General features: G+C 38.4%; 1 protein-coding gene across 10 annotated transcripts in view; it reads left to right on the plus strand.

The window, feature by feature from the left end:
- Positions 1-25,705, plus strand: part of PTPRD (protein tyrosine phosphatase receptor type D) — a gene marked incomplete at both ends in the record, with an annotated part of 413,617 nt that overhangs the window by 251,321 nt on the left and 136,591 nt on the right. For 5 of the 10 annotated variants that reach the window (XM_079706285.1, XM_079706284.1, XM_079706287.1 and 2 more), the window contains 3 exons: positions 10,084-10,181; positions 11,018-11,277; positions 22,782-22,872. In XM_079706285.1, the coding sequence (XP_079562411.1) occupies positions 10,084-10,181; positions 11,018-11,277; positions 22,782-22,872 (449 nt within the window). Of the gene's footprint in view, positions 1-3,125; positions 3,244-9,058; positions 9,647-10,080; positions 10,182-11,017; positions 11,278-22,781; positions 22,873-25,705 lie in introns of all 10 variants that reach the window. The other 5 variants (XM_079706278.1, XM_079706280.1, XM_079706286.1 and 2 more) reach the window with 3 other exon arrangements.

The raw sequence follows: 25,705 nt of genomic DNA on the forward strand, positions 1-25,705 counted from the left end.
AGAAGCAGTCAGTCAAGAGTGTGATAATAGTCAGGTGACAGTGAGCTTGGCAATTTGACAGGACTGAAGGATTCAAGTTAGTTAGTTAATACTAAATACTACTAAGAGATTAAATTTTAATATAATGTTAGAAAAACCTAAAGTGTCAAGCTAAAGAGCTGGTCTTTAACTCTTCGTCCTGGAGAGATATAGAAAATTACTAAAAGGAGCAAAAAGATAAAGGCTGGTAGGAGGTATTCTTTTGTTTAGTAAAAATTTTTTTTTTGCCAAAACACAGGGCTCTTGTAGGGATTCTTGGTAAATATGGTGGTCAAGCTATCACTTCTCATGAAATTGACAGTGTAGCAGTGTTTTATAAACTTCTTTGACCATGACCCATAGTAAGAAATGCATTATATGCCATGACCAATTCATGCATATGTTTAAAATAAAGGTTTTACAAAATAATACCTTACCTTTAAATATATGCAAATTTTAATATTCAAGTATATTTCATTTGTTTAAAAAACACTGGTCTTGAATGGCTAAATTGATTTCATGACCTACTAAATGGGTCATTACCTGAAGCTTAAAAATCAATAACTTAATGGATAGATTAGAGGGGAAAAAAAATAACAGTAGACAGGGAAACAGAGTTCTTTTCCTAAGTCGTGAAGTAATAAAGAATTTTTAAAAAGTTGAGCATCAGAAATGAAAAAGAGACCATTATGATCAATGTTTTAAAGGAAGAATGGACAAAAACATACTAACTAGCTAAGAATTTGAAGAAGAAAAAGGGACCAAAGATCACTCATAAGTTTTGAAGATGCTCCACCGTTCATTAAAATATGGAAGTAAGAAGGGGAGTCTGCTTCCGGGAATGACGTTTAAGCTTTAGTTAAGTTGAAGTGGAGGTAACACTCGATAGTCAAGGGAAAACGTCCAACAGATATTTACAATGTTTTGGGCTGGCCAAAAAGTTCACTCGGGTTTTTCTGTAAAATCTTACGGAAAAACCCGAACAGACATTTTGGCCAACCCAATACATGCCATTGGAGCCCTGGGGGAAAGTCAGGGCTAGAGATGAATTTAGGATATAGGCAGAAAAAATTCTTTAAGTTTTAGAGATGGATCCAGTTTTTTTTTTAGGACTAGAGAGAAATGCAGCAGATGAGTGACTGTGACAGAACATCCGGGAATGCCAGCTTTTCACAAGCAGGGGCAAGAAGTCAAGAAGTCAAGAAGGGGCAGATGGGCTAGGAGAACAAAAACAGAGTGAGGAGCTGCGGCCCTGATATCAGTCACACTACCCCAGACAGAGGGTGTGGAAACCACTGAGTAAACAAGTATGCCCACAGCTTAAAGAAAATGTAAACCAAGAGATGATGTGATCCAAGCAGAGAGAGGGGTGTCCAGCTGAGATTAGACCATGACAGAGGGCTCGAACGTTTTGAGTGGCACTACTTACATTATCCTATCACAACCTGTATGAGAAGAAGGACGTGTGTGGTTATCCCCAATTTTATGAATGAGAAATTTATAGAAGGCCCAGGGTACGTAAATTGCTTGCCGCGCGATTTGGTGATAGAACCAGGCCTCTCTTCTTTTTCCTCCTAGCCTGGCCTGCTTTCATCAGTAATTCTGTGATATCAGAGGGACCTTGGAAACAATAATGTTGGCATTCACCCATCATAATTTTGGGAATCGCCAGCATACCATCATTTTAAATGCCGCTCTCCGGTGGTTCACTTGGTTTTTATATTCTCTGTAATGTTAGTGAAACCATTCCTGAAAATAAAATCTCTCTCCCAGATTTAGTCTATTCATCTGACAGAGTAGTATTTCCAGTGGCTCTTCAGGATAGTATCTGAAATTCTTGAATTTCCACACTGGTGATATTCCTGCACTTTCGAGAAAAGCACATTATCGAAAGCTGTCATCCCTGGGATCAGAGTCAACCAGTGAGTTCTATGGTGCCCATTAGAGCCTTGCACAGAAAAATCCCACAGTTCTTCACACAATCTAATCCATTCACTAAACTCTCACTTGCATTGTCTTTAGATGCTAAAGACAATGACATTCTATATTTTCTTAAATTTATCTGTATTCAATTTGAAAACATAGCTGTGCTAAAAATCTGAAAGTGTTTTTTTTGGTTTTTTTGCTGTGCGTGTATGTAGCACCAAGGAAAATAACAGAACAACTTAATAGCCAGCACTCTATCTAAAGAGTCATGTAACTTCCAATTTAGAAGAACAGTTCTGTGATTATCTTCTCTTATAGCCACCACAGCTTTGGGTCCTTACTAAGAGAAAACTGAGAGTTTTGATAAATAGTTCGTGATATTTAACATTTTCTACATTGTCGGAATTAATTGAACACATACTCCTGATGTAGTAGAACAAGTCCTGTTAATGTGGTTTTATGGCTGGGCCTCCAGATCATTAGAAAATTCTCCTTAGTTTATAATGATTTTAGTCCATAGCCTATACAACTAACCAATAATATACTATTTGAGTCCTAAGAAACTTCTCTGGCTCTCTGGCTATCTAGGGCCAACAGATCAGCCATTTGGTAAAATATTTACATGGTGATAATACATACTGTTTGGCATCAGCCCCATCAACAATCTGAGGGCCAGGCTACAGTGCAGGCACTTGGAGAGCAGCTGGCATATCATAGCAGCTAGAGTATGGATTGCTCACTACAAGCCACACATTGTTTTAAGTGTTTACCCAACATAGCTCATTTAATCTTTTAGTAGCCCTAGATGGTCCTAACGTTCCAACTTTCACATGGGAAACTGAGGCACAGACGGGTTAAACTCACTTGCCCTGAATCACCAAACTAGTAAATAAGGAAAGCCATGTTTAAATTCAAGAATTCAGGAGGTCTGACTCCAGGTTTTGTGGTTTTGACTACTACCCCTTAGAGCTGCCTCTTAGGATGGCTGAAGACCCCACTTCAGTGTCAGCATGAAGACAGATCATCCATAGCATGAGCTCTAGGCATGAAATTTCCAGTGCTTGGCATGGCTGCAGGGAATGTTTACGCATGCGCAGAAGGAAGGTGGCTGCCTTGATTGTTCCCCCAGGGCATTTGCAGTGTATGTTTTGAATCAGTGTTACTCTCTTGTGTCATTTCAGGACATGATCATTTCTGGGCTACAGCCTGAAACTTCCTACTCCCTCACTGTCACAGCCTACACCACCAAAGGAGATGGAGCTCGCAGCAAACCCAAACTGGTGTCCACCACTGGGGCAGGTAACTGTAGCTTTGCATATATGTATCTTGAATATGTTCCCGGCAACAATAAGAGTAATTTTCCAAATGGTACAGGTGGTTTTGGTCAGAGGGAAAAATGTACAATGGTCAACTTTAGTGATTTTTGATATATAGTTCAGAGGGTAAAAATAACTGAATAACCTGATTTACCCAGATTATTCAGTCACTCGTTCAACAAATATTATTTGAGCACCTACAACGTATCAGGCACTATTTCCAGTACTTTGATAGAACAATCAACAAAACAAAAAGACTCTGATCTCCTGAAATTTATTTACTGACTAACATAATTAACTAGTGAATAAATGAGTTTTATAATAATAAAATGCCAGGAAGTGATAAATTATCAAAATAAAGGTGTGTGGGCATTAAGGATGGGGCAGTCCCTAAGGACTGTTTTAGGAAGAGTGATGGGAGATCTCTTAGGGGCAGGATATTTGAGCTGAGACTTGAAAGACGTGAAGGAGCAAGTCCCACAAGGGTCTGGAAGGCAGACCATCTAGGGAGGGAAATCACGTGACAGCTTCCCCCCTACCCCCACCCCCACAGCAGCAAACCTTGTTAGAAGAGCTGCCATCTTGAACTGGGTTGATGACTTAAGGTTTTATTTTTTGTCATTTTCTCCTCCTCACCCCTTGCTGTGGGGATTCTAAAGAGGATAAATTGCACCAAAGATGGGAAACAGAAAAGAGAATGAAGAAAAGCAAAAAGACTAATACCAGATTGCTCCTTTCTGAAGAAAAAAGCTTCTTAATGCTATTTAGTCTCACTTTGGTTGGCCACATTAGGAAAACAGCATGTCAGAAGACCTGACACTGTAAAACCAATAAATTAAGAGATAATTACAGAAGGAATCTTCTTCAGTCCCGTTATGTAGAAATCTCCCGTGGAACATTTAAGCTATGATTTGATTTATTCCTCCTGAATCACTTCTCGCACAACTTTTTAGGAACACACCTCGATGTAAAGGCATAAAGCAAAGAACAGCTGTGAGCTTGAGGACCCTCCTGGGTGCTGTGCTCCCGGCCAAATTTGTCTAAATGTCATAAGATTTGCCTCGCTTATATCCCGCCACCTGGAACTGCCTCAAGCAGCAGGATTACAGATGGCAAAACTCCTTCAAGGCAAAATCTTCTGGGCCTTTTTTTTTTTTAATATCATTGTATCAGGTTTATTCAGTACCCTGCATAGGAGATACGGTGCATGTTCAGTGGGGACATGCTGACTGTCTAGCTATGGAATCAGCCTCTATTGGAATGTAGACAACCGAGGGTAAACCCCTGAAATTGAACCCCAAAATGAAGAAAATACATTTCCTTCACCCATATTTATAACTGTGTCTTAATAAGCCTGAAATGTCTTACCTGAAGCATCAAACTCCTATTGCCCATAAGATGGGGAGGTCCTATAATGAGGACAAAAAAGTAGAGGATTTATCGCCAGGGGATGCGAATCCTAGAACAAGGAATGATATTGCCTATTTTAATGTCACTAAGATTAGCTCATCATTTTTTAGTCACCGTACAGAACATTATTTAGAATTGTGGATCTTATATACAGAATTATTTTGCAATACACAATTTTGCATTCACAATTTCAGATCTTTCTTAATCAGTGGAGACTTGGGTATTGAGGAAATGCTTATAATTTAGATGTCTGCACATTTATTTTCTTGAGACCTCCCTACTGATCCTGGGTGGGAGATGGGAGAATCCAGATTTATAATCCTTCTAAGAGAAAAGCTCTAGTTTTCTTTGCTGCCAACCTGTAGTAAAAAACCATTCTAAAGTCATTATTGAACAGATTAATTTGCTTTGTTTTATATAGTATTACAAAAATCCCTTGTATTTATATAACTATGAAGAATTACTGAGTTTATCTCACAGATGTGAACTCCTAATAACCACAATTATAAGGGCATTAAGTTATAGCTTCCACGGAGAATTCAGGAATTCTCGTGAAATTTTATTTTAATAGTAAAATTCCTGGTTTTAGGATATGTTTCTGTATAATACATTGTTTCTAGAATCTGTGAACAATCATATCTTTGAAATAAAAACACAGGCCATAACTTAAGCAATCCATGTAGGATTCATGTAACCTGAGGGATGCTTTTGAATAAAATGTTGGCTTTTATGTTTCAATGATTATGACATTTTTATAGTTTCTTTGTTAATACTCCCATTGCTCTGTATCATAATAATTGGTCTACTGCCTGAAATCTTGTGGTTTTAGGCATATTTTTTGGTTTGAAATGTTCTCTATATTTTTACATGAATTTCACTACTGTACTGTGGAGCTATGTTTAAGGATGAGAGAAAAGATGACAATGACATAGAGAATTTGGAAGTAATAGGCTTAGGTTCAGTCATTTATGATTGTTGCTACTTAGGTGCTAAGTTAAATTGAAGCTAAGTTTAGAGCCATTGGGACTGAGTGCCTTGGTTGATCTCCAATGATTGCTCTTACTAAGAAGAAGTAAAGGGCAGTACATGTGTACCATTTCTGAAGTCATGAGAGGTTTTTAAGAGGAAGAATACAGTAAGGAGATAAGAATAATCAAAAAGGCAAAAGGGAGAAGAGATTATATGTCATGACATAAGTTAGAGTTAGCTTATTTACTGAGCAGCTGGGCCTTCTTCCAATAAGTTAGTTCACTAACACACTGCTAAAAATGACCTCCAACTCCCAGAGTAAGTATTTAAGATTCTTGCCTTTTGCCAATCCTCCAGCTCCTAGGCTGGAGTAAGCAGACCCACTGACCCTGCCACTGCATGGCCTTTAAAAGTGGTCCACACAATAACCCTAAGGCATTAGAACCTTGGACCCAACTCCACATGTGGCACCATCTACTGGTCCTCTTCATTTCTTCACCTGGAGTATGCACTGATCAGAGGACAAGGACCCTGCATTATCCATCTTTTATTTTCCCACCCAAATGCCTACATGCCATTATATAAGTCCATACATTAAAGTGAGTAGTTGGTAAATGTTTCATACATAGAATTTCTGGAAGCCAGAGATGGAGTGGGTTTCATTGCCAATACGTGCAGTTTTGGAGAATTCTTTTTAACCATTCATGCAATGTTGTAGAACTCTCCTCATTCCTTTTCCCTTTTTTCTACTTGTTACTCCCCGGATGAAATACCACAACTGTCCATAACCCTTACCCTAGCTTATTTAAACTGCATCTACTATTCACACATTTGGGGAGATTTTAGGTGTTCCCTTCATGTGGCTAGCCTCTCCTGAGGCAATGCTGGGAGTTCTTCCTCTAGCTGCCTCAGCTTTCATTTCTTTCTTGAATCCTTCACTAGTGCATCTTGTTGCTTCCAGGCTGATTGTCTCACAGTTTTCAGGCTTAGTGAAACTTCTGCCAGGGAAAGGAGTGACTGTCTTGGCGGTGGAGAGCAGACTGAGGTGCTTCTGGCACAGCAGTGGGAACCAGTAGATCAGAACTGACGCTCTTACTTCTAGAGCATTGCTTTGATTTCATGATACCAAGCCCACGGTGTTTATATCCCAGAACAAGAAAGGGCATGCCAGCATCAAAAACAAAAGGCATTAGTGCAACCTAGGCTTTGACTATCACAGAAGAATAGATGTACATTTTCATAAGGCCATGAGATCTTTTTTTCTTAGAATTTACGAGTTTGTTAAATTTCTCCAAATTTGTACCATAGCAATATTATGAAGTGAAACACCAGATGGTAAAAACATACTCATATATGGCTGACGAATATTATTACAATCCAACCTATATTTGTGGTTGCAGGAAATTTTAAATTGTTTTATTTATCCTCCCTTTACATGCATCTTATAGAAACAAGGTGCACAGTGTATTTACTATGATGCAGTTCTTCATAACCAGAATTTTGAAAACTTTTGATAAATAGTTTTAATGAAATATATTGTCCCTGGAAAATGTGGAGACCTAATTGTTATGTTTTTCCCCAAAAGTTTCAACCAGGTTTTGTTTATTGAAGGATATATTTTCTGCTGAAAGGCCCATTTTATTCTCAGCAGAGTCTCAAATGTTTCATTCTTGACGTCACATATTTTAATGGGCAAATCATGTAAATACTATACACACATAGAGAGAAATTAAGGATACTTGCCAATATCTATTTTAAAGTGATTTTTAAATGAAAATAATTTTAAATATATTTAAAATAAAGATAAATGGAATAATTAAAGCACTCACCAACTTATGAATGGGTTTGTTCTGAGAGTTGGTTAGTAAGATATCGGATACACCTTTCCATGAGAAACAGTGAGTCTACAGTTTTTGGTTTGGATTGGTTTGGTTTCTGGGTCAACCTTCAACACGTGTACATAATTGCCATTAAAAACTTCAGGAACTATTTTCCCACACATGATAAACCCACTTACTATGAACTTATCCAACATGTGAAACAAAACTATTATATTACTTCATTGGTTAAGGATAGAAATATCACAAAGAATGTGTTCTTGGACAAAGCACACCACTACTGGGGTCTGAAATATATAGTGAGCAGGTTAACCAAGTATTTTTTGAAGTTAATATTCTGTATATTATCTCAACATCTTTCTAGTTTGTTTTTGTTTTTAACTTATATCTACATCCCTATGATACTATTTTTCATTGCCATTAGTGTAAGCTTTCCTCCCTTTTGACCATATTTTCTCCCCTTTCTATTAACTTATTTTTAATTCTGGTAATACTCTTTTCCCCTCCCTCATCTTTGCCTATTTCCAAAGAAACTCCTGGCTCTGTGTTGTTTACCACTGTCCTTGTCTGTGGATTCCAGGAATAATTACTGTTTGTTAAAAAATATATATATATGGTTGTAATAATACATTGAGTATATTAGACCTATTCACATAACTAACTTATTTAACTTGAAAAGAAATTATGTACTTAGCCCCTGACCACAAAAACCTTAATATTCTGATTATTAATAATAATTATTATTAGTGAAATGTAAAACACCGTTCTAAGACTTTTACATGCATTTCCTCATTTAATATTCATAACAACAATATGGTGTAGGTCTTAATATAATTCCTATTTTACCAGATGCAAAACTTGATGAGGATGACTGGTGTGGATGGTATAAACAAAAAATGCAAATTAGATCCACAGTAAGTCAGAGCAACATTATTTTACATTACCTTTTTTTTTTTTTAAACTTATAATCAACATACTAGTTAAGTTGTTTGGCTATGGATTCAGACAGACCTATGTTTGTCTCATAGCATCCTCACTTATTACGCATCTAACTTGGCACATTTTTCTATCTCTCTGTTTCATTTTTTTATTATACAAAGTGAAGATAATAACTAAGGGCACATAGTCAAGAGTGAAGGATGTAAATCAAGTGTGATACTACATGTAATGTTCTTAGTACAGTGTCTGGTACACTGCATGTACCCAGTAATTAAATATATTTTAATTATTATTCTTAATAGCTGTACCTAATTGGCTAATCCTTACTGAGCTTCATTTCTCTGCAGCATGAACCTCTATGTATTAAGATTCGAAATGTAAGGATGTTTAAAAAAATCTCCTTAAATTATCATTTCAATAATAATTCCTATTTTCTGTCCATTATCAAATTCTAATATCTCACCCTACCTTAAAAGAGTATGAGAAGGAGCATGTTTCCACAAAGATATATAGACCAAGCCTTGGCTTTTTTTTATAAGTAAAGGCATGGAAATGCCCATGGAGTGGCATTCCCATTCATCAGTGATTGAAATGCAAATACCCATGTAGGGTGGTCTCACCTCTCCCTCCTGTGTGCTTCAGTTCCAGGGAAACCCCGGCTTGTGATTAACCACACTCAGATGAATACTGCTCTCATTCAGTGGCACCCCCCTGTGGACACATTTGGACCCCTCCAGGGCTACCGTCTAAAATTTGGCCGGAAGGATATGGAGCCACTCACTACTCTTGAGTTCTCTGAAAAAGAAGATCACTTCACAGCGACAGACATCCACAAAGGAGCATCGTACATCTTCAGGCTCTCAGCCAGAAACAAAGTGGGCTTTGGGGAGGAGATGGTGAAGGAGATTTCTGTTCCAGAAGAAGTCCCAACTGGATTCCCTCAAAACCTCCACTCAGAAGGCAGCACGTCAACCTCTGTCCAGTTATCTTGGCAGCCACCTGTCCTGGCAGAGAGAAATGGCATTATCACCAAGTATACCCTTCTGTATAGGGATATCAATATCCCTCTTCTTCCAATGGAGCAGCTTATTGTTCCAGCTGACACCACTCTGACACTCAGTGGCTTAAAACCAGATACCACATATGATGTAAAAGTACGTGCTCACACGAGCAAAGGCCCCGGGCCATATAGTCCCAGTGTCCAGTTCAGGACACTGCCTGTGGATCAAGGTAGGATTTGTCTGCTTACGGCCTTTCTCCCTTAAAGGAATGTCGGTCTTTGGAAATCAGTATTTTGAAGCTATAAATAACTGATCAGCCTATTCATATTAATAGGTTCAGCAAAAGCAAAAAGGTAAAGTATATGAAACTTAATATGTTTTGGATGCCTTAGATTTCAGTTAGAGAATGCCAAGCAAGTCTGGCTGACAGCACCCCAATGTTCTCAGGTAAGGAAAACACAATATAGTTGATTGAATGGGAGAGAAAGGAGAGATCTTTATGAGAATGAGGTATTGAAATGAATGCTCTTAACAGGTAGGCAAATCACACTTCTCTCTCTGATCAAAGTAGATGGCATCTAGCTTAAGCCCTCCCATCCATGGAAAAGGACAAGTCATAATGTTTTTAGGAGTAGTTTAAATACACTGTTTTTCCTTTTCCAGCAGTGTTTGCAAAAAATTTTCATGTCAAAGCAGTCATGAAGACTTCAGTGCTACTGTCTTGGGAGATTCCAGAGAATTATAATTCTGCCATGCCTTTCAAAGTAAGTTGTTTTCTAATGTGTAAGAAGATATCACCGGTAAAAGTGGAGGGGGCAGGTCACTTGGGTAAGTTACTTACAAAGCATACCGACAGCTTTGAGTCAGCCACACATACCTGTTATTCTCTCTGTGGCTTTCACGTAACACACTGAGTCTGGCTCTTTGGCAGTGTGACCTTTCCCCTCTCAAGAGGAGGCAGGAGCTCAAACCCAGGGCCGGCATTTTTCTGGGTCACCTAGCACTTCCAAGTTGAACTTTTTACATCTAAGCTAGTGCTTTTGTTTTTTCATCAGGAAATGAAATTGACATGGTTTCTACCTGTTTGTAATGCAGTATCCTGGGATTTAAGTAATTTGTTAATTGGCCTGAGTTCTTTGAACATTTTAAGCTTTAGTTTCCCATTGAGAGAGATTGGCAAATGTTAGCAAGAAGTACAAGTCTGTGAAAGAAAGAATAGAGATTTTTGAAAGTAAAAATATATTTGGGAACAAGAATGGAAGTGTTTGGAAAAAAGTGGTGTGGACGATGCATTGAAACCTAGAGCATTTCTGCGAACATTCCCTTAAGATCACAGACAACTGAGGGGCCAAATATTGTTAAGCTATTGTACATTTCTTTGTGTATTTTTGATAGACTTAGAAACATTGTATCATTACACAATAAGAAACAAAAGAAAATTGATGCCATCTCTAGAATTTATGAGCACTTTCTGCCTTAGGAAATGCCCCAAATTAGAAATGACCCATATGTATTTTCCATAAGCAAGTACCATATTAGTTAGAAAATATTCATTGCCTGACTGATAACCAAATCTCTTTGATTGGTTGTATCTCTCTAGATTCTTTATGATGATGGGAAAATGGTAGAAGAAGTGGATGGCCGAGCTACCCAGAAGTTAATTGTCAACCTGAAGCCTGAGAAGTCATATTCATTTGTGCTGACAAATCGTGGCAACAGTGCTGGGGGGCTGCAGCACAGGGTAACCGCAAAGACTGCACCAGATGTTCTACGTACCAAGCCTGCCTTCATTGGGAAGACCAACTTGGATGGCATGATTACCGTGCAACTGCCCGAAGTACCTGCAAATGAGAATATAAAGTAAGTTGATCGAAGGTTAGGGCTGAAGGATAGAAATGCATGTAAGCAAGAAAAAAAGGTTAAATCTCAGGAATATATGGTTATAAAAGACTGTATTGCTGTATGTAGAGTGAGAGTCTTCTGCACAGGCTCACAGTTTTGTTATTCAAGTGCTGTTGCATTGTGTTCTGGAGTTCATTGTGACACAGATTCTCATCACTTTAACATTAATGAGAGTGTTTTTTTATATTCCAGAAATGGTATAATTTAGGAGAGATAGACAACTAGAACATGAACCTTACCATAAAGAAGTTTACGTCATAGTGTATAGAATAATATGAATAGTCGAATAACTGATATTTGACGAATGTTACTGTAATTGTGAGGAATTCTTAGAAAATACTACAATGCTAAAAGAAACTTTAGGAAATTGGATACAAAAAAACAGTATAAGACACTGCTATTTTACATGTGTGCTGAAAGATGGGAGAAATTTCAACAAGTTAAAGTTCAGAATGACATTAGAAGAAACATGAAAGCTAGAAAATGTAATTTTTTCTGGTTTGGATGGAGCACAGTGTAGAGGCCAATGGGCCTGAAGTGGAAATTAAATCCAGTCAATTAAGTAGTTTGTTGGTTGTATATAGCTAGTTGATGGTAGCCAGTAAAAGAAAAAAAGTGTTTTCACCAAAGTAAATTAAGTATGAGTACTGTGGTAGACCCTGGAGAACAAAAAAAGAGGATGTGGTCCCTGTCTTCAAAGAGTTTACCATAGAGTGAGGAATACAGAGAAATAGACAGATGCAGTATGTGCTAGCAATAGAATCATACTCTATTTTAAGAGTAGCTACTCCAGAATGAAATGCATCAAGAAAGTTTCTGAATTTAATCTTGAAGGACGAATAAGAGGCATACAAAAAAATCAGAGGGAGGAAATTGTATGCAAAGGCTCATTAGTAAAGGAAGCAAGTGATTCTGTAAGGCATGTGCTCAGAGAGCCAGGGCAATAGTAGTGAGAGGCAAGTATACAAGAGGCAAGTTGTGCTCAGAAGTTGGAACTCTATCCTATAGATAGTGACAGTCCATTAAAGGACTTTATGCAGGAGAGTGGCATGATATCATCTGTGTAATACCTGAGTTTCCTTCTTTGCCATTTTAGGAAATATTTATTGTGTGTCTGCTGCATGTTAGGAACTGTGCTCCTGGCTTGGGATAAGACTAAACCCCTTGTCATTTCTTCTATCCCACATGATCAAGTTTGGATGAAACTTGCTATGAAAGGTTTGAAGGTCAAGCAGAGGCATTTATACATAGTTCATGGATGGTTGGAGCCTTTACATTTAGTAGCAATCTGGTGACAAAATTTAGGAAAGTTCTTAGGGAAGATGGCTCCTGAAGGCATGTCAGAAGGATTGGAGCACCAGAGAGAAAAGTTTTGGGCTGTCATTGTGCAGTTAGTTGACTATAGGCAAGTAACAAGATTCTGAAGTGAGATGGTGATGGTGGAAATGGGATGCAGAGGCAGACAGAGCAGTAGGAATTGGCAGCTGTCTTAATGGAGGGATCAAGGCAGAGGAAAATGTCAGAGATGACTCTGAGGTCTGAGCTTGGATGACAAAATAAATGATGCTGCCATTCATCCTGAAGGATGAAAGATCAGGAGGAAATTAACGAGTTTAATTTTGTGTACATTTTACATGAGGTGTCAGTGAAATCAGTCTCCATTAATATTAGTCTCCACTTTTGTCCACTCTTCTGTTTCTATCATTTAGAAAACTAAAAAGAAAAATGGAATATTAGTGTGATTTTGATTCCAACAAAATTTAGTATGAAAGGGAGATTTTATTTTTCTATTGTTTAAATATTCTATGGATATTGTTTGATCTCCCACCATAGTTCCAGACAATGTTGCAGGAATTCAGTGGAGAGAATGCTGACTTTCTCATGGCTCTTACATAGTATAGGTAATTGGGCAATTTGGACAAGTAGAGAGTCAGGTGGAGTGGAGTCCTATGATACCAAAAGTTAGTTGGATAGGGGAGGCCACAGGAGGAGCTCCCAACCCCAGTTTCGTAGTTCAGGGAAGAGGCCCTGAAAAAAGCAACATCTAAGCTGAGGCTTAAAGAATCACAGTAGGGCTTCCCTGGTGGCGCAGTGGTTGAGAGTCCGCCTGCCAATGCAGGGGACACGGGTTCGTGCCCCGGTCCGGGAAGACCCCACATGCCGCAGAGCGGCTGGGCCCGTGAGCCATGGCCGCTGAGCCTGTGCGTCCGGAGCCTGTGCTCCGCAACGGGAGAGGCCACAGCAGTGAGAGGCCCATGTACCGCAAAAAAGAAAAAAAAAAAAGAATCACAATAAGCTGGTCCATGGGAGTGGGGATGTGGAGATGCTGTTTCAGGCAGAGGACAGCACATGTGATATTGCCCAAGCAAGACAAAGTCTAGCACTTGTTATTGGTCCACATCTTAACCATCCATTAAGACTTTTCAGCTGGCATCCAACAAACATGTATTCTAGACATACTGTATTGCCAGCACTAGGTCTGGAAATAGAAAGATGATTGAGATTAAGCCCTACCTTATAGTGGGAAAACCGATACAGGAAATAGATAATAAGAATATATGGAGCAAGTACTGCCAGGTACTGTAGAAACATAAATACAGAATTCTAGCCCAACTTGGATGTCAAGGGAGATATCCAGAAGGAGCTGATATCTAATAAGTCTTGAATGATGAGAAAGATTTAGAGAAGGTAAAATAGTTGCAAACAATGAAGGAACAGTCCATATAGTTTATATGGGCTATAAATTGAGTCTATTAAAAACATGTACTGTCTATTCAGGGCAAGAGTAAATAAAAAATGAAAATAGTGTCACATAATCTGTAGTTTTTACTATTAGATTTCAAAACTTTTCTTTATATATTAAAAAAAAGATTTTAATGGCTATTTACCAAATTAGTTTGGTAGAATGTATTAGACATTATTGGGAAATGACATTTTAGTCCATTGGTGATAGACTTCTTTTTCATTTCCCAACCTCTGAATGAATTGAGAATATTGCAGAATAGAGTCTCTCTCTCAGTATTTTTCTTTAGCTTGTTCAATTTTTCTTTGTTTTATTTATGACTTCTTCTTTGTAATATTTGACATGGGAGTCAAAGAAAAGGGATAAAACTTTGGTAACAAAGATCAGAGACTATTACAAAACAGAAAAAGAAAGCAAACCATTATGGAAAAAACTCTGTTCTAGAAATGAAGTAAAGATTCCCAGAAATATATTCTAAACACTCTGGGGGAAAGACAAGAGCAAAAGACAAAACTAGGGAAAAGTATAAGAACCATAAGAAATGAAAAGCAAATCTCCTGTTAGCAAAAATCCCTAGATAATTCATATTCACTATGTTCTTTAAAGGGATAATAGCATAAAGTTACCCATCCAGTCTTCTAGGTTGGTTCATGTGGCATCGTCAAATATGACAAAAAGCTGTGTGCCATGTGGTGCCACTTGCAGTTCAGAAATTAGAGTGGAGCTTTCTGTTAAGTATTGTAAGGGAGAAATGAGGGGAGAAAACAGAATCGATTCCAGAGCTCTGGGGTGGGTTGCTAACTTGTATTTAGGTAAAAGCTAGCTACAAAGATGCTTCCAATTTGTTTTTCTATCAAAATACAATTTTGATGATTGAACGGCTGTTTTGTTTATCAACAAAAACCAGGCTTTCCTCGTTTCCGGCCAAGATAATTGAGAGGTCTTGATCCGCACCTCCAAACTCCTCACCATCAGAAAATAAATCTGTCTCTTGTAAACATAATGCAGACATAGCTCCTTGCTTCTGTGATTTCACACTTGGTTTTTGTGTGGAGAAGCTGGGAGCTCCCTCAGCGAAGGGCCAGATTTTTCACGCAACAGCCACATTGGTACTGCAGGTTCTAGTACTAGGAATTTTGTGGGGCTTCAACCTTCTCTTTGAATACATTTAGGGGGCAGAATGCTGGTCAGAAACTCTAGCAATGCCACCATCCATCAGAAGCAAGTTGTGACAAGGAGGACTTCTGTGACTCTATAGAGCAGGATTTTACTCTGGTAAGAAAAAAAAGCACCACACAGATTGTACTCAGAGAAAAAGCTGCCAGAAGTTACCCAATGTAAATTAACTCCATAGCAACCATTTCATGTTTATGAAAAATAGAAATGAAGAATAAGGGCGTTTTATAAAATTTTAAATTTATTATCTACTTTTTCTTTTAAAGAAAGACATTCTTGGAAGCAAAGTTGTTTCATAACACACATGCACCACTATTAGCAGCTCAGTGTGTATAAGCTGTTTAATGTTTAATTCATGCATTATATGTTAACTGAAGTGGTAAAGGCTTAAATTTGTATAGAGCTTTACAATTTACTGAAGGTATTAGAGCATTTCACTTAAGTCTCACAATAACCCTGTGAGGTAGGTGGTCTCCCCTTTTACAAGTGAGTAAAGTGAGGCCCAAAGACACTAAGTGGCCCAGCCAAGATCATAGAGTTGATACTGCTAATAGTTAATAGGGACAGAGGACTTACTAGGTGTTCTTCAAAGGACACTGCACACAGTGACTGCTGTAATTTTCACACCAAGGGTCCTCTTCATTTTACAGCTGACGAAGCTATAAGGTAGTATACTAATTTGCCCTGGCAACACAATAGCAGAACCAGAGAGGAAAGATTTGCACTTAGGCAGTCTGGCTCCAGAGTCTACATGTTGAACCACAACCATGCCTCTGTGACCATAAAATGATTGACCAAACCAGGATATTTTTTCCTAGGACAATTGCTAAACATTTAAGAACTCCATAACAATTAGATGTCAATAGGACTGCCCCAGACAAACCTTAGAACCAAGAGGAATCAGGTACATGAACTTGGCCACAGATTATGGAAATGGATGTTAAATGTGGAACAAGAAAATCAGTAGATTGTCATGAGAATTTAGAGGAGAGGTAAAGGGAGAGGCTAGACACAGCATTATCATCTGCCATTTTACAAATGAGGAAAATGAGGCTTAAGACAATTAATAACTTGTCTGACAACACGTAGCTTAAAAGATTAGAAACCTTAATTTAAACAGAGAAACTAGAAAGATCATTCAACCTGCTTTGGTTTTCCTGTGGTTAATTAATTTGATTTAAACAATATATACCCAAATGACCAAAGCCAGGAAAAAAAAATCAAAAATTTATTCAAGGCATGACATTCATCATTAAACTCTGAGACAAATTTTGACCTCCCAGTTAAATAATGAGTTGGAGAATGCTAGTATGGACTGTTAATACAAAAAGCCTGCCAGAATTTGAAGTGGGACTGCCACAAAGACCAGAGCTCACCTTCTCATATAATTATATGGAACTGGGCCCCTTGATGATAACATATTAAATAAGATTAGTAAAACTCTACATAGGATAATTAAAATTCTGAAGGTTATATTTAACTTATCTAATTAAATCTAATATACTGGGAAAACACAGCTTACATTATAAGTAGTCGAGGGCTTTCCAGATATATTGATTCTCAAGTTATTTATTTTCCATTAGTTTAATAGTGAAGGTCTATGTTGAAAAGGGTATTTGAAGGCTAAACTTCAGGCTTGAGTTAGACAGGCAAACAGAGTATAAAGTTTAATTTTACCCATATGGGAAGCTGCTCTATGTCCAAAAGCAATTTTTTTTTTTTTTTTTTTTTTTTTTTTGCATTTCAAGCAAGTTCTTTCAGTTCATATGATTTGGTTGATATGAATTTGCAAGGTATATGTTAGTTCCTCACTTTACAGAGTCATCTTACCTTACCTAATACCACATGACATTAGAACTAGGATCACCACTTTGCTGGTAGCTAAAAGACATTTAGGCATGTCATTAGGCTGGTTTGGAGAAAAGAGAAAAGCTTGATGAGGTTTCAGGTTGGAAAGTTCTTTTTTTTTTTTTTTTTTTTGCGGTATGCGGGCTTCTCACTGTTGTGGCCTCTCCCGTTGCGGAGCACAGGCTCCGGACGCGCAGGCTCAGCGGCCATGGCTCACAGGCCCAGCCGCTCCGCGGCATGTGGGATCTTGCCAGACCGGGGCACGAACCCGTGTCCCCTGCATCGGCAGGCGGACTCTCAACCACTGCGCCACCAGGGAAGCCCTTGGAAAGTTCTAATGCAAGAGAAGGGCCTCAAAATGTTTTTGACTTCCTGATCTAGGGGAGGCATAAATCTCCAAGAGTTACCCGCTTCACCCACTTCCACTTTTCAGTGAAAAAAGAACTCAGTGATAAAATGGCAACATTAGCAAATTTGGGGAAATTATATGTGTACCTGCTTTAGGAATGTGTTTCTAAGTATATGAATATGTCTTAAACGTATAAGAAAATTATGGACTAAAAATGGTTCATTGAGACCATGTAATAGGGGTCATCGGTCTAAGCAGAGGTCAGGGAAGGTTTGAGTTAGGAAGTAAAAAAGTGAGTTGCTATTTGAGGAAAGAGAGAAGATAACTTGGGATTTGTTGGGAGTGGCAGAAGGTTCTAGACAGATGGTACAGAATGATCAAAGACAGAATGGACCAAGTAAATTCAAGAAACTAAAAGCCCACCAGGGTGTAGCTCAGAGAGCACAGAGAGATGGATTCAGGCGAGATCCTGCTGAGTCGTATAATGCCTTTGGAAGACAAATGAGGATCAATGGAAATATTTTTAAAAATGGAAATGTTACAATTAATTTTCTATTGCAAAATGAAAATTTCAGAGACTGGACTAAAGGGAGTTTAACTCAATGGAGAAAGAAAAGTAGGAGACAAAGTTAGGAGCAACCCAGGCATGAGACAATGGGATGAAGCCAGAGCTGTGGCAGTAGAGATGGGGAGAAGTGAATGCACTATAGATAGTTTGGAAGTAATAGGACTTAGCGGTAGTTCGGGTATGAGAGAGGGAGAGAGTTAATGCAGATTGTCAGTGATAACACCTAGGTTTACAGCATGTGCCCTAAAATGGATCATGGTGCAATATTGGAAGAGGATTACTTTTGGAGGCGTATTTTTTGTTTTATTTTAACCACAGTAAATTTGAGGTACTTTTGTGACATAGAAATGGAGACATAAAGTTGGAAGGGGATAAACTTGTGGAGTTTAGAGGAGCGTTCTGGGCTGAAGATGTGAATCTGTAAATCATTTGCGTCTAGGGGATAACTGATTCCCTGAGCTGGAATGAGATCACATGGGAAGAAAGAGGAAGTAAAGATAAATCCTTGGCTAGATCCTTGAGGAACTCCACCGTTGAAAAGCTGGGTAGCCGATAATAAATCCTGCTAAAGAAATAAGGTTAACATGGTGAGAGATTTAAGTAGAAAACCAGGAGAGTTGGATACAGAGAAAGAACTGAATATGTTTCATGGAGGGTGTTATGAATACTCAGATTCTGATAAAAGATCGAGTAAGAAGACAGTGAAAAATTCTCCTTTTGATGCAATACTGATGACCCAGGTGAAGGTGGTGAGATGGGCAGATGAGGCCGGAGCTAGAGCACAGTTGACTGGGAAGTGAATGGAAGGTAAAGACATGGAGAACAGCAAGAACACACAGCTCTTCTCAGAACTGGGGCAGTAAGAGGTAGGAGGAGAGAGAGAGAAAGTGATGACTGGAGCAGGATGTGGTTTGTTTTGTCCTGCCAGTGATTGAAAGCTAATCGATAGAATCCGACGAGGAAGGAGAAATCGAGATCTATGGGAGACAAGGGGTATAGTATATGGTAAACATCCTAAGAGAGTGAGATGCAGGACCCAATTCAAGAAAAAGTAATTGGCTCTGGAAAGTGTAGTCAGCCCTTCTACGGTACCGATCGGAAAGATTATGGTTTGCACTCAGATATAGGTAGGCTTGTAGTTTGTTAGACGACGAGGGAATGCTTGTCTAAATCTTTTTCTTTTCTCTGTATATAAGAGCAAAGGCCATCTTCTAGTGGAGAGGCATGTATGTCCAAGATTTGAGGCCAGGGGAGAAAGTGTGAAAAACTTATTGTGAAGATTGGGTGGACTAGGTAACTAGAGAAGCTGTGGCTGTATTGCCAGGCAGTGTTGAAGGCCTGTTTGGATTTGCTGAATATGAACTTATGGCATCATTCTACCCTGTGCATTATTTCTCAAGCTGTATTCAGCTCCTTGGGTTCAGGCATAGAGAAAGGCTATCGGATTTCAGCTAAGGCAGAATGGAGGATGTGGGTTTTGGAAGAGAAGGGCTCAAGAAATTGAGAGCCCTGGGTGGTGCATGGGCCAGCCCTCTGAAGGTTGAAGTCACCCAAAATGCTGGCAGAGTTTGGGAGGAAGAAAAAGACTGTTAACCCTGGGAAAAACAAAACAAAACAAAAACTTCCATAAAGGAAAGATTCTGAAGAGGTTGGCAGATGGCAGAAATCAGTAAGAGAAGGCCACAGCATAGCTGAATTGTACGAGCTTCCAACAGGAGGGCTTACTGTGATTTTAGCAAAAGGGTGGAGGAAAAAATATCTGCAAGAAGCAACAGTGAACCAGGAAAGAAACCCAAACCCTAAACCTGAGGTTCATAGGCAGAGGAAGAGGGATAGATTAACAGCCACCACGTGAGAAGTCTGCAAAGAAAGCAGTATCCTCAGGGGAAAGTCAGGCTTCAGGAATGGCAAATACGAGGTTCTTTACAAAGTCATAGTTGCAGAGAATACAGTTGAAATGTATGGATTTGGACCCAGGAGTTCCAAATTCCCAACACCCCATTTCTTTCAATAGGGCGAGAGCTGCTTTGAAAGGCTCCACTTTGGCTGCTCTAGATGAATGCTTTAGTGATCGTGGAGAGAAAAGGTTATGGATATCCAGCCACACTGTTAATTACTTGCTATGGGGAAGGCTGTTCAATTCTTAGCCGAGCCACAAATGAAATGAATAGTCGGGGAGTGCTGCAGGACGGATTCTTTTTTAATGTACAAGAATGGCAACTCAAAGTATGAAAGCAGAAGAAAAATTAATAGGATTCATCAGCTTAACCTTGATTTACAAGATTCTGAACGAGGACAGTGGGAGCTCCCTGATCATGTGCAGTATCATTACTTTAGGCAAAGAGAAGCTGTCCTGACTTTGTGCAATTGGCAGTGAGAAGCAAGAGGTTCCCTGACAAGTGTGTTTATCAAGTCCATCTGCAGTGTTATTTTGTACGCTAGGTTGCAGCCCCTGTCCTTCTTCTCCATGCTCATTTAACATGACGGACCTGTTTGGCAAATCCTTTGGGTGGTGGGAGGACAGGAAGAGGAGGAAGCTTACTCTGGACCAGAAAAGATACCGGCCTTTCTCACATACTCCACACCCTTCCTTCTCATTACCCTCCTTGATCATCATCACTCTTTGTAGGAAAGAAAATGGATGGCTAAGTGATGTGACCCCATGAGCCTGTTGATGAGTTAGTTGCTCAGAGCACCATGGAGAGTGGATCCTGCTGTAGCTGTCTGGTTGACTTGAATTCTTGATCAGGGGGGAAAAAAAGTTTGATAAGTCCTTTAATCTACATCTCACGGAGTTTCACTGTGTCCTACTGTGTCTGTGTTCAGAGCCATCTCTCCCACCATGATGGTCGGTACCAGCCAGTAGCAGCTGGCATCTGTGAAGTGCTACGTGACACACACTGTGCTAAGCACTTTGTGTTCATTTGTTTTATTTCCCCAGAATAAGTCTGATATTATTTACTCTCATGTTCAGTATATGCAACTGAGATTCAGGGATGTTAGATGATCAGCCCAGGATCACACAGCTCATGAGTGGCAGATCCTAAATTCTGGGCCAGATGTATCTCTAGATGCCACATTCTTTACCAGAACACTCCAGATCAGCCCTGCCCAACAAATGTAACAAGAGCCACACTTGAAATATTACACTTTCTAGCAGCTATGGTAAAAAGTACAAAGAAACAGATGTAATTAATTTTAATTTCATTTTTTACAAAACGCATTATATCCAGAATATTATCATTTTAACATGGGATCACTATTAAAAAATTATTGCTGAGATATTTTACATTTATTTTTCATACTAAGTTTTTGAAATCCATCCCTAGAAGGTAGAGCACATGTCAGTTCAGACTAGCCACATCTCAAGTGCTTGATAGCCACAAGGGGCTAGCAGCTACTATACTGGACAGAGCTGCTCCAGACTCTGTGGAAACAGAGCTCATTATCACATAGGATTTGCTAAGTTTATTACAGGTTTTGCTTTGCGATAAGAACAAACAGGCCTTCCTATGTGTACTATTAGCCTCTCTAATATAATGTGATACAAGCTTGATAGCACCCATCTGTTCTCATCCCTTTCCTCTGAGAGGCAGAGGTAGGGGTGTGTGTGTGTGTGTGTGTGTGTATATTCATTTCCACAATAAATTTCCATAAAAGTGCTTTATGATACAGAGTAAATGAAACAAAAGCAGATTATTGCCATAGTTAAGAGATATATATCTCTCTCTACATATATAGGTTTGTATCCCCTTACTATCTGTTTTAACTTGAGTGATTATTCAGTGTCTGTGTAGCTGTCTTTTTTGTCTCTTACCTGTCCTTAGAGGAGTTTTGAGAGGACAAAATGAGATTATGCATTTACTATAATACCTAAAGAGTAGGAAGTGATTAATGTGGTGGCTATTATTATACCTTATGTTCAAAGTCCTTGTATAGTTACTACCAAAAATCAGTATGAGCAGAGTCTCTAACTCTGAATTTAAGAGCACAGTATACACTATACGGAAGTTACAAAACAACTTTATAAATAACGCACATCTATTTGGCGACAAGGAACCTTTATACATAAATTGTAGTTGACTGTTCTCAGTGTGAGGACTCGCTTACTATTGTCCCTTCCTATAGAGGTATTATACTGAGACCTATTTTGAAAGCCATTAGGTAGTGACTGTCTCCAAATTTCTGCAGTACCTACCTTAAGGTTTGCAATTTGATGGGTAGAAAGAGAGGGGAACCTTTACATCTTTATATAATTGTGAGATGACGAGTAATTTTTATGCCTTTAATTTTTTATCCAAATAAAATGTATTTTAACGGTGTATAAAGAAAATCATTGTCATCGTCATCGTGTAGGCATTTGTATGAGCTTAGAGTAATTTTTATTACACATCTTCTTTAAAAAAATCATCTTATAAATTAATGTCATAGAAAATTCTTGGTTCAGCAGCCTGTGGTGGTAGATTTCAATATACCCACCTTGTATGTGTCCAGCACCAGGGTACTAACAAACTATTTCCACTCTGTTTATGATACCTAATAAAGGTCAGTCAACCACGGTGATATTACCATACAAGATCACTGAAGTCACACATAAATGTCTACCCATGTTTTTAAAATTGAACAAACAGGTGGTTATTTGTCATTGATGGACAAGTCACTCCATATCCATAATTTGCCTTCAGTCTCAATCTTCAGGTCTGTGGAAGATTTAAGGATATATCCATTTTCTTTTCCCTCCGAACTAACCTTACTTTTGTCTATCTATTCTTGTGCAGAGGTTACTACATAATAATTGTGCCTTTGAAGAAATCTCGTGGGAAATTTATCAAGCCATGGGAGAGTCCAGACGAAATGGAATTAGATGAGGTAACTATGTGTTTTGGGCTGTGCCGTTCATTAGTTATTTAATTTTTTAAATAGCCCTCTCCTCTCTATGGAGACCTTTCAGCATCTGATCTGGGTGCTGACTCCTACATGGCTGGCTGGTCAGCTGGCTACTCAGAAGGTTCACTGCTATGGGTGTGTTAACCTCTTGGGGTCCCAACAAAGAGCTTTTTGATTTAATTAAAAGACATTAAGCTGTTGTAAAGCTTACAACCTATCTGATCTTTGTTGGCTTTAATATTTTGCCCCGTGCTCCTTGTATAACATGATGCAGAGGTGTGGAAGGTGAAGTGAATTGTCAGCAAAGACTTAATCACCATTGCTATGAATTCCAAGGTATGCTTCATCAGTGCAGTGGTAGCTGAGGCTGTTAAAAATGCTAAGTTGCAGTTTGCACCAGAGTTCAACACTTGACCTGCTATGTGTTCTTGACCAATTGCTGACAGAATTGTGCTGGTTAGCACATATTTGCTTTATTCTATATTTTGTAGGATATCAGAATCAAAAATGCATGTAACTTCAGGGGCAAACAAAACAAATCACAGAATTTTGAGCTGAGCAAGAAATACGGTACAAACAACAGAGCAAATACTAAATACTATTAATTTCTAGAATCTTACAATAACAATAGGTACCTTGGTACCCTTTTTTGCAAAAAGAACATTTTTTTTGAAAGTAAATACATAGTATATAGAACAAGATCTAATTTTGACATACTTCTGTTTAGATGAGAAAACTGTGATCAAAAGTGTTAAGCCAGATCCCTAGAGGGCCACAGCAGGTTAATGGCTGGGCTTCACCTTTTGAAATACTATACAGGAGAGACTTTACAATTTTAACGTGATTCTCGTCTGAATCAGTTCAGAAGTCAAATAAAAAAGGCCCCCATTAGGGGAAATATGAGATTTTAATTGATTGGATTTATTTACCACATGTTCTATATCTTATAACCCAACCTGTTATTTTTAGGTATTTCCTGTCCCTCAAATTAATGCATACAAAGCAAGGAAAAGCAGAAATTCCCTAACTGCATTACAGGGAAGTGATGTTTATTTCATACATGTCTGCGCTAAGGAGACTGTGATCTCGAGAGCAGAGCTGTTAGCTTCTTTTGACAGACATGTGTCATCCCTAGAAGTATGTTTCATCATCAACCACTTTATTTATCTGAGTTAAACTTGATCAAGTTCAGAAAGGGACATGAGTTCAAGGTTAGGACTATGCTTTTGTGTCACTGCTTAGTGATTAGATGAGCACTGAAGGAGTATAAAGTGAGACACATTTCAATCATGCTGTCAAGTAATTTATGTTATAAATTTTACCTTTTTTTCTGCTGAAAATAAAGGAACAAAATCATTTTTTATGATGTCAGAGGAGTACATCTGAATATGCGATTTGATGAGCTAGCTGGTCTCTAAACATTTTGAAGCAAGGCATGTTTTACCTGCAACTGACTAATCAGTTAATCCTGACATATTCTTTATTATTTTAATCAGTTCTCAGCTGAAATGCAGAATTCAGTTGGAATTGGATTTAAAATTCAAAGGCAGCTTGTAAAATCTATGAATCTTTCTACCTATTAAAAAAAAAAGTTTTCAAGTAATTAACATCCAAGCCAAAAATGACATCAAATCCTTAAAAAAAAAAAAAAAAAAAAAAAAAAGCTTTCCTTAGAAGTGGAGCCATTTGGTAGTAAGTAATAGGAAGCTGATTCTCTTTTACAGCTAGGTTTTAACCTCCAAAATGCACATCAGTTCTAATGGATTAAAGTATAGAGCTATATGACATTGAACTTTCTTGCAATTACATTCTATGGGTCTCTGCTGCTGATTCCCATAACAAAGGGTCATTTTAATCATCCCACAAATTGTAGTGCATTAATCTGTATAATAGTTTGATAAAGAACATTTATTAATTCAAAATTTTGGGGTCAGGATGGGTTCTTTCCCACTTTTCTTACTGATATAATTGAGACCACATTGTAGAATTAATGGTGGAAGAAATAAGATATGCATTGACTGGAAAATGAAAATTATTTCTGATAAAAAACTAAAGTCCTTTATATATCTTCTGGAAACCTCCAATACATCTTGTAACTATTGTGGAGGGGAACAAATGAAAGTAGGCTATGGCCTCACTTTGTGCTTACTCATCCAGTTTCTGATCCCTACAGACATGTATTTTTCTTTCTGCCATGGATAATAAAAGCATTGTAGTAATTTTATCTATAGCTTGGTACTGCCAGGTTTGACAAAGCAGTGTTCCTCTCTTAAATGTATTTGACCAAGTGATTTTTTAGAAAGGCCTATAATTCAAATCGTTGAAACCCCGTCATCAAATAGAATGGTGGCCTAAGGGGATTTCCACATGTAGGCCTCACACCTAGGCCCATAAAAAATGGAAAGAGGCTTTCTAAACAGAGTCACTCTCAATATTATCTTCTGAGCTCATTTATCCTTTGTCTGGGGATAATCTTCACATAATAAATTCATAGACTGGAACTCTTAGTTGTCAGGGTCAGACTGGGCAGAGCAGACGTTCATAGTCAAAATGAATTCTGGACAGAATGACTCCTAAAATGTTAGTTATATTTAATTCAGGGAAGGTCTGGTAATACATCATAAGCTTTTCATCGCATTGTACTTCAAAGGCTTGCTGTAAAATAATGTGGTCATTTGTGGTTGTAACTTCAACATACTGGCTCACTTCAGTGTCATCTGAGCACACTTGACCCATTTAAAGTATAACACAGGGAGCATCCTACAGAGATTAGAGCAAGCTACAGGGCCAGGGTTGATGTTCCAGGTCTGACCTT

The sequence above is a fragment of the Hyperoodon ampullatus genome (assembly GCF_949752795.1).
Source record: "Hyperoodon ampullatus genome assembly, chromosome: 6".
Classification (NCBI taxonomy): domain Eukaryota; kingdom Metazoa; phylum Chordata; class Mammalia; order Artiodactyla; family Ziphiidae; genus Hyperoodon; species Hyperoodon ampullatus.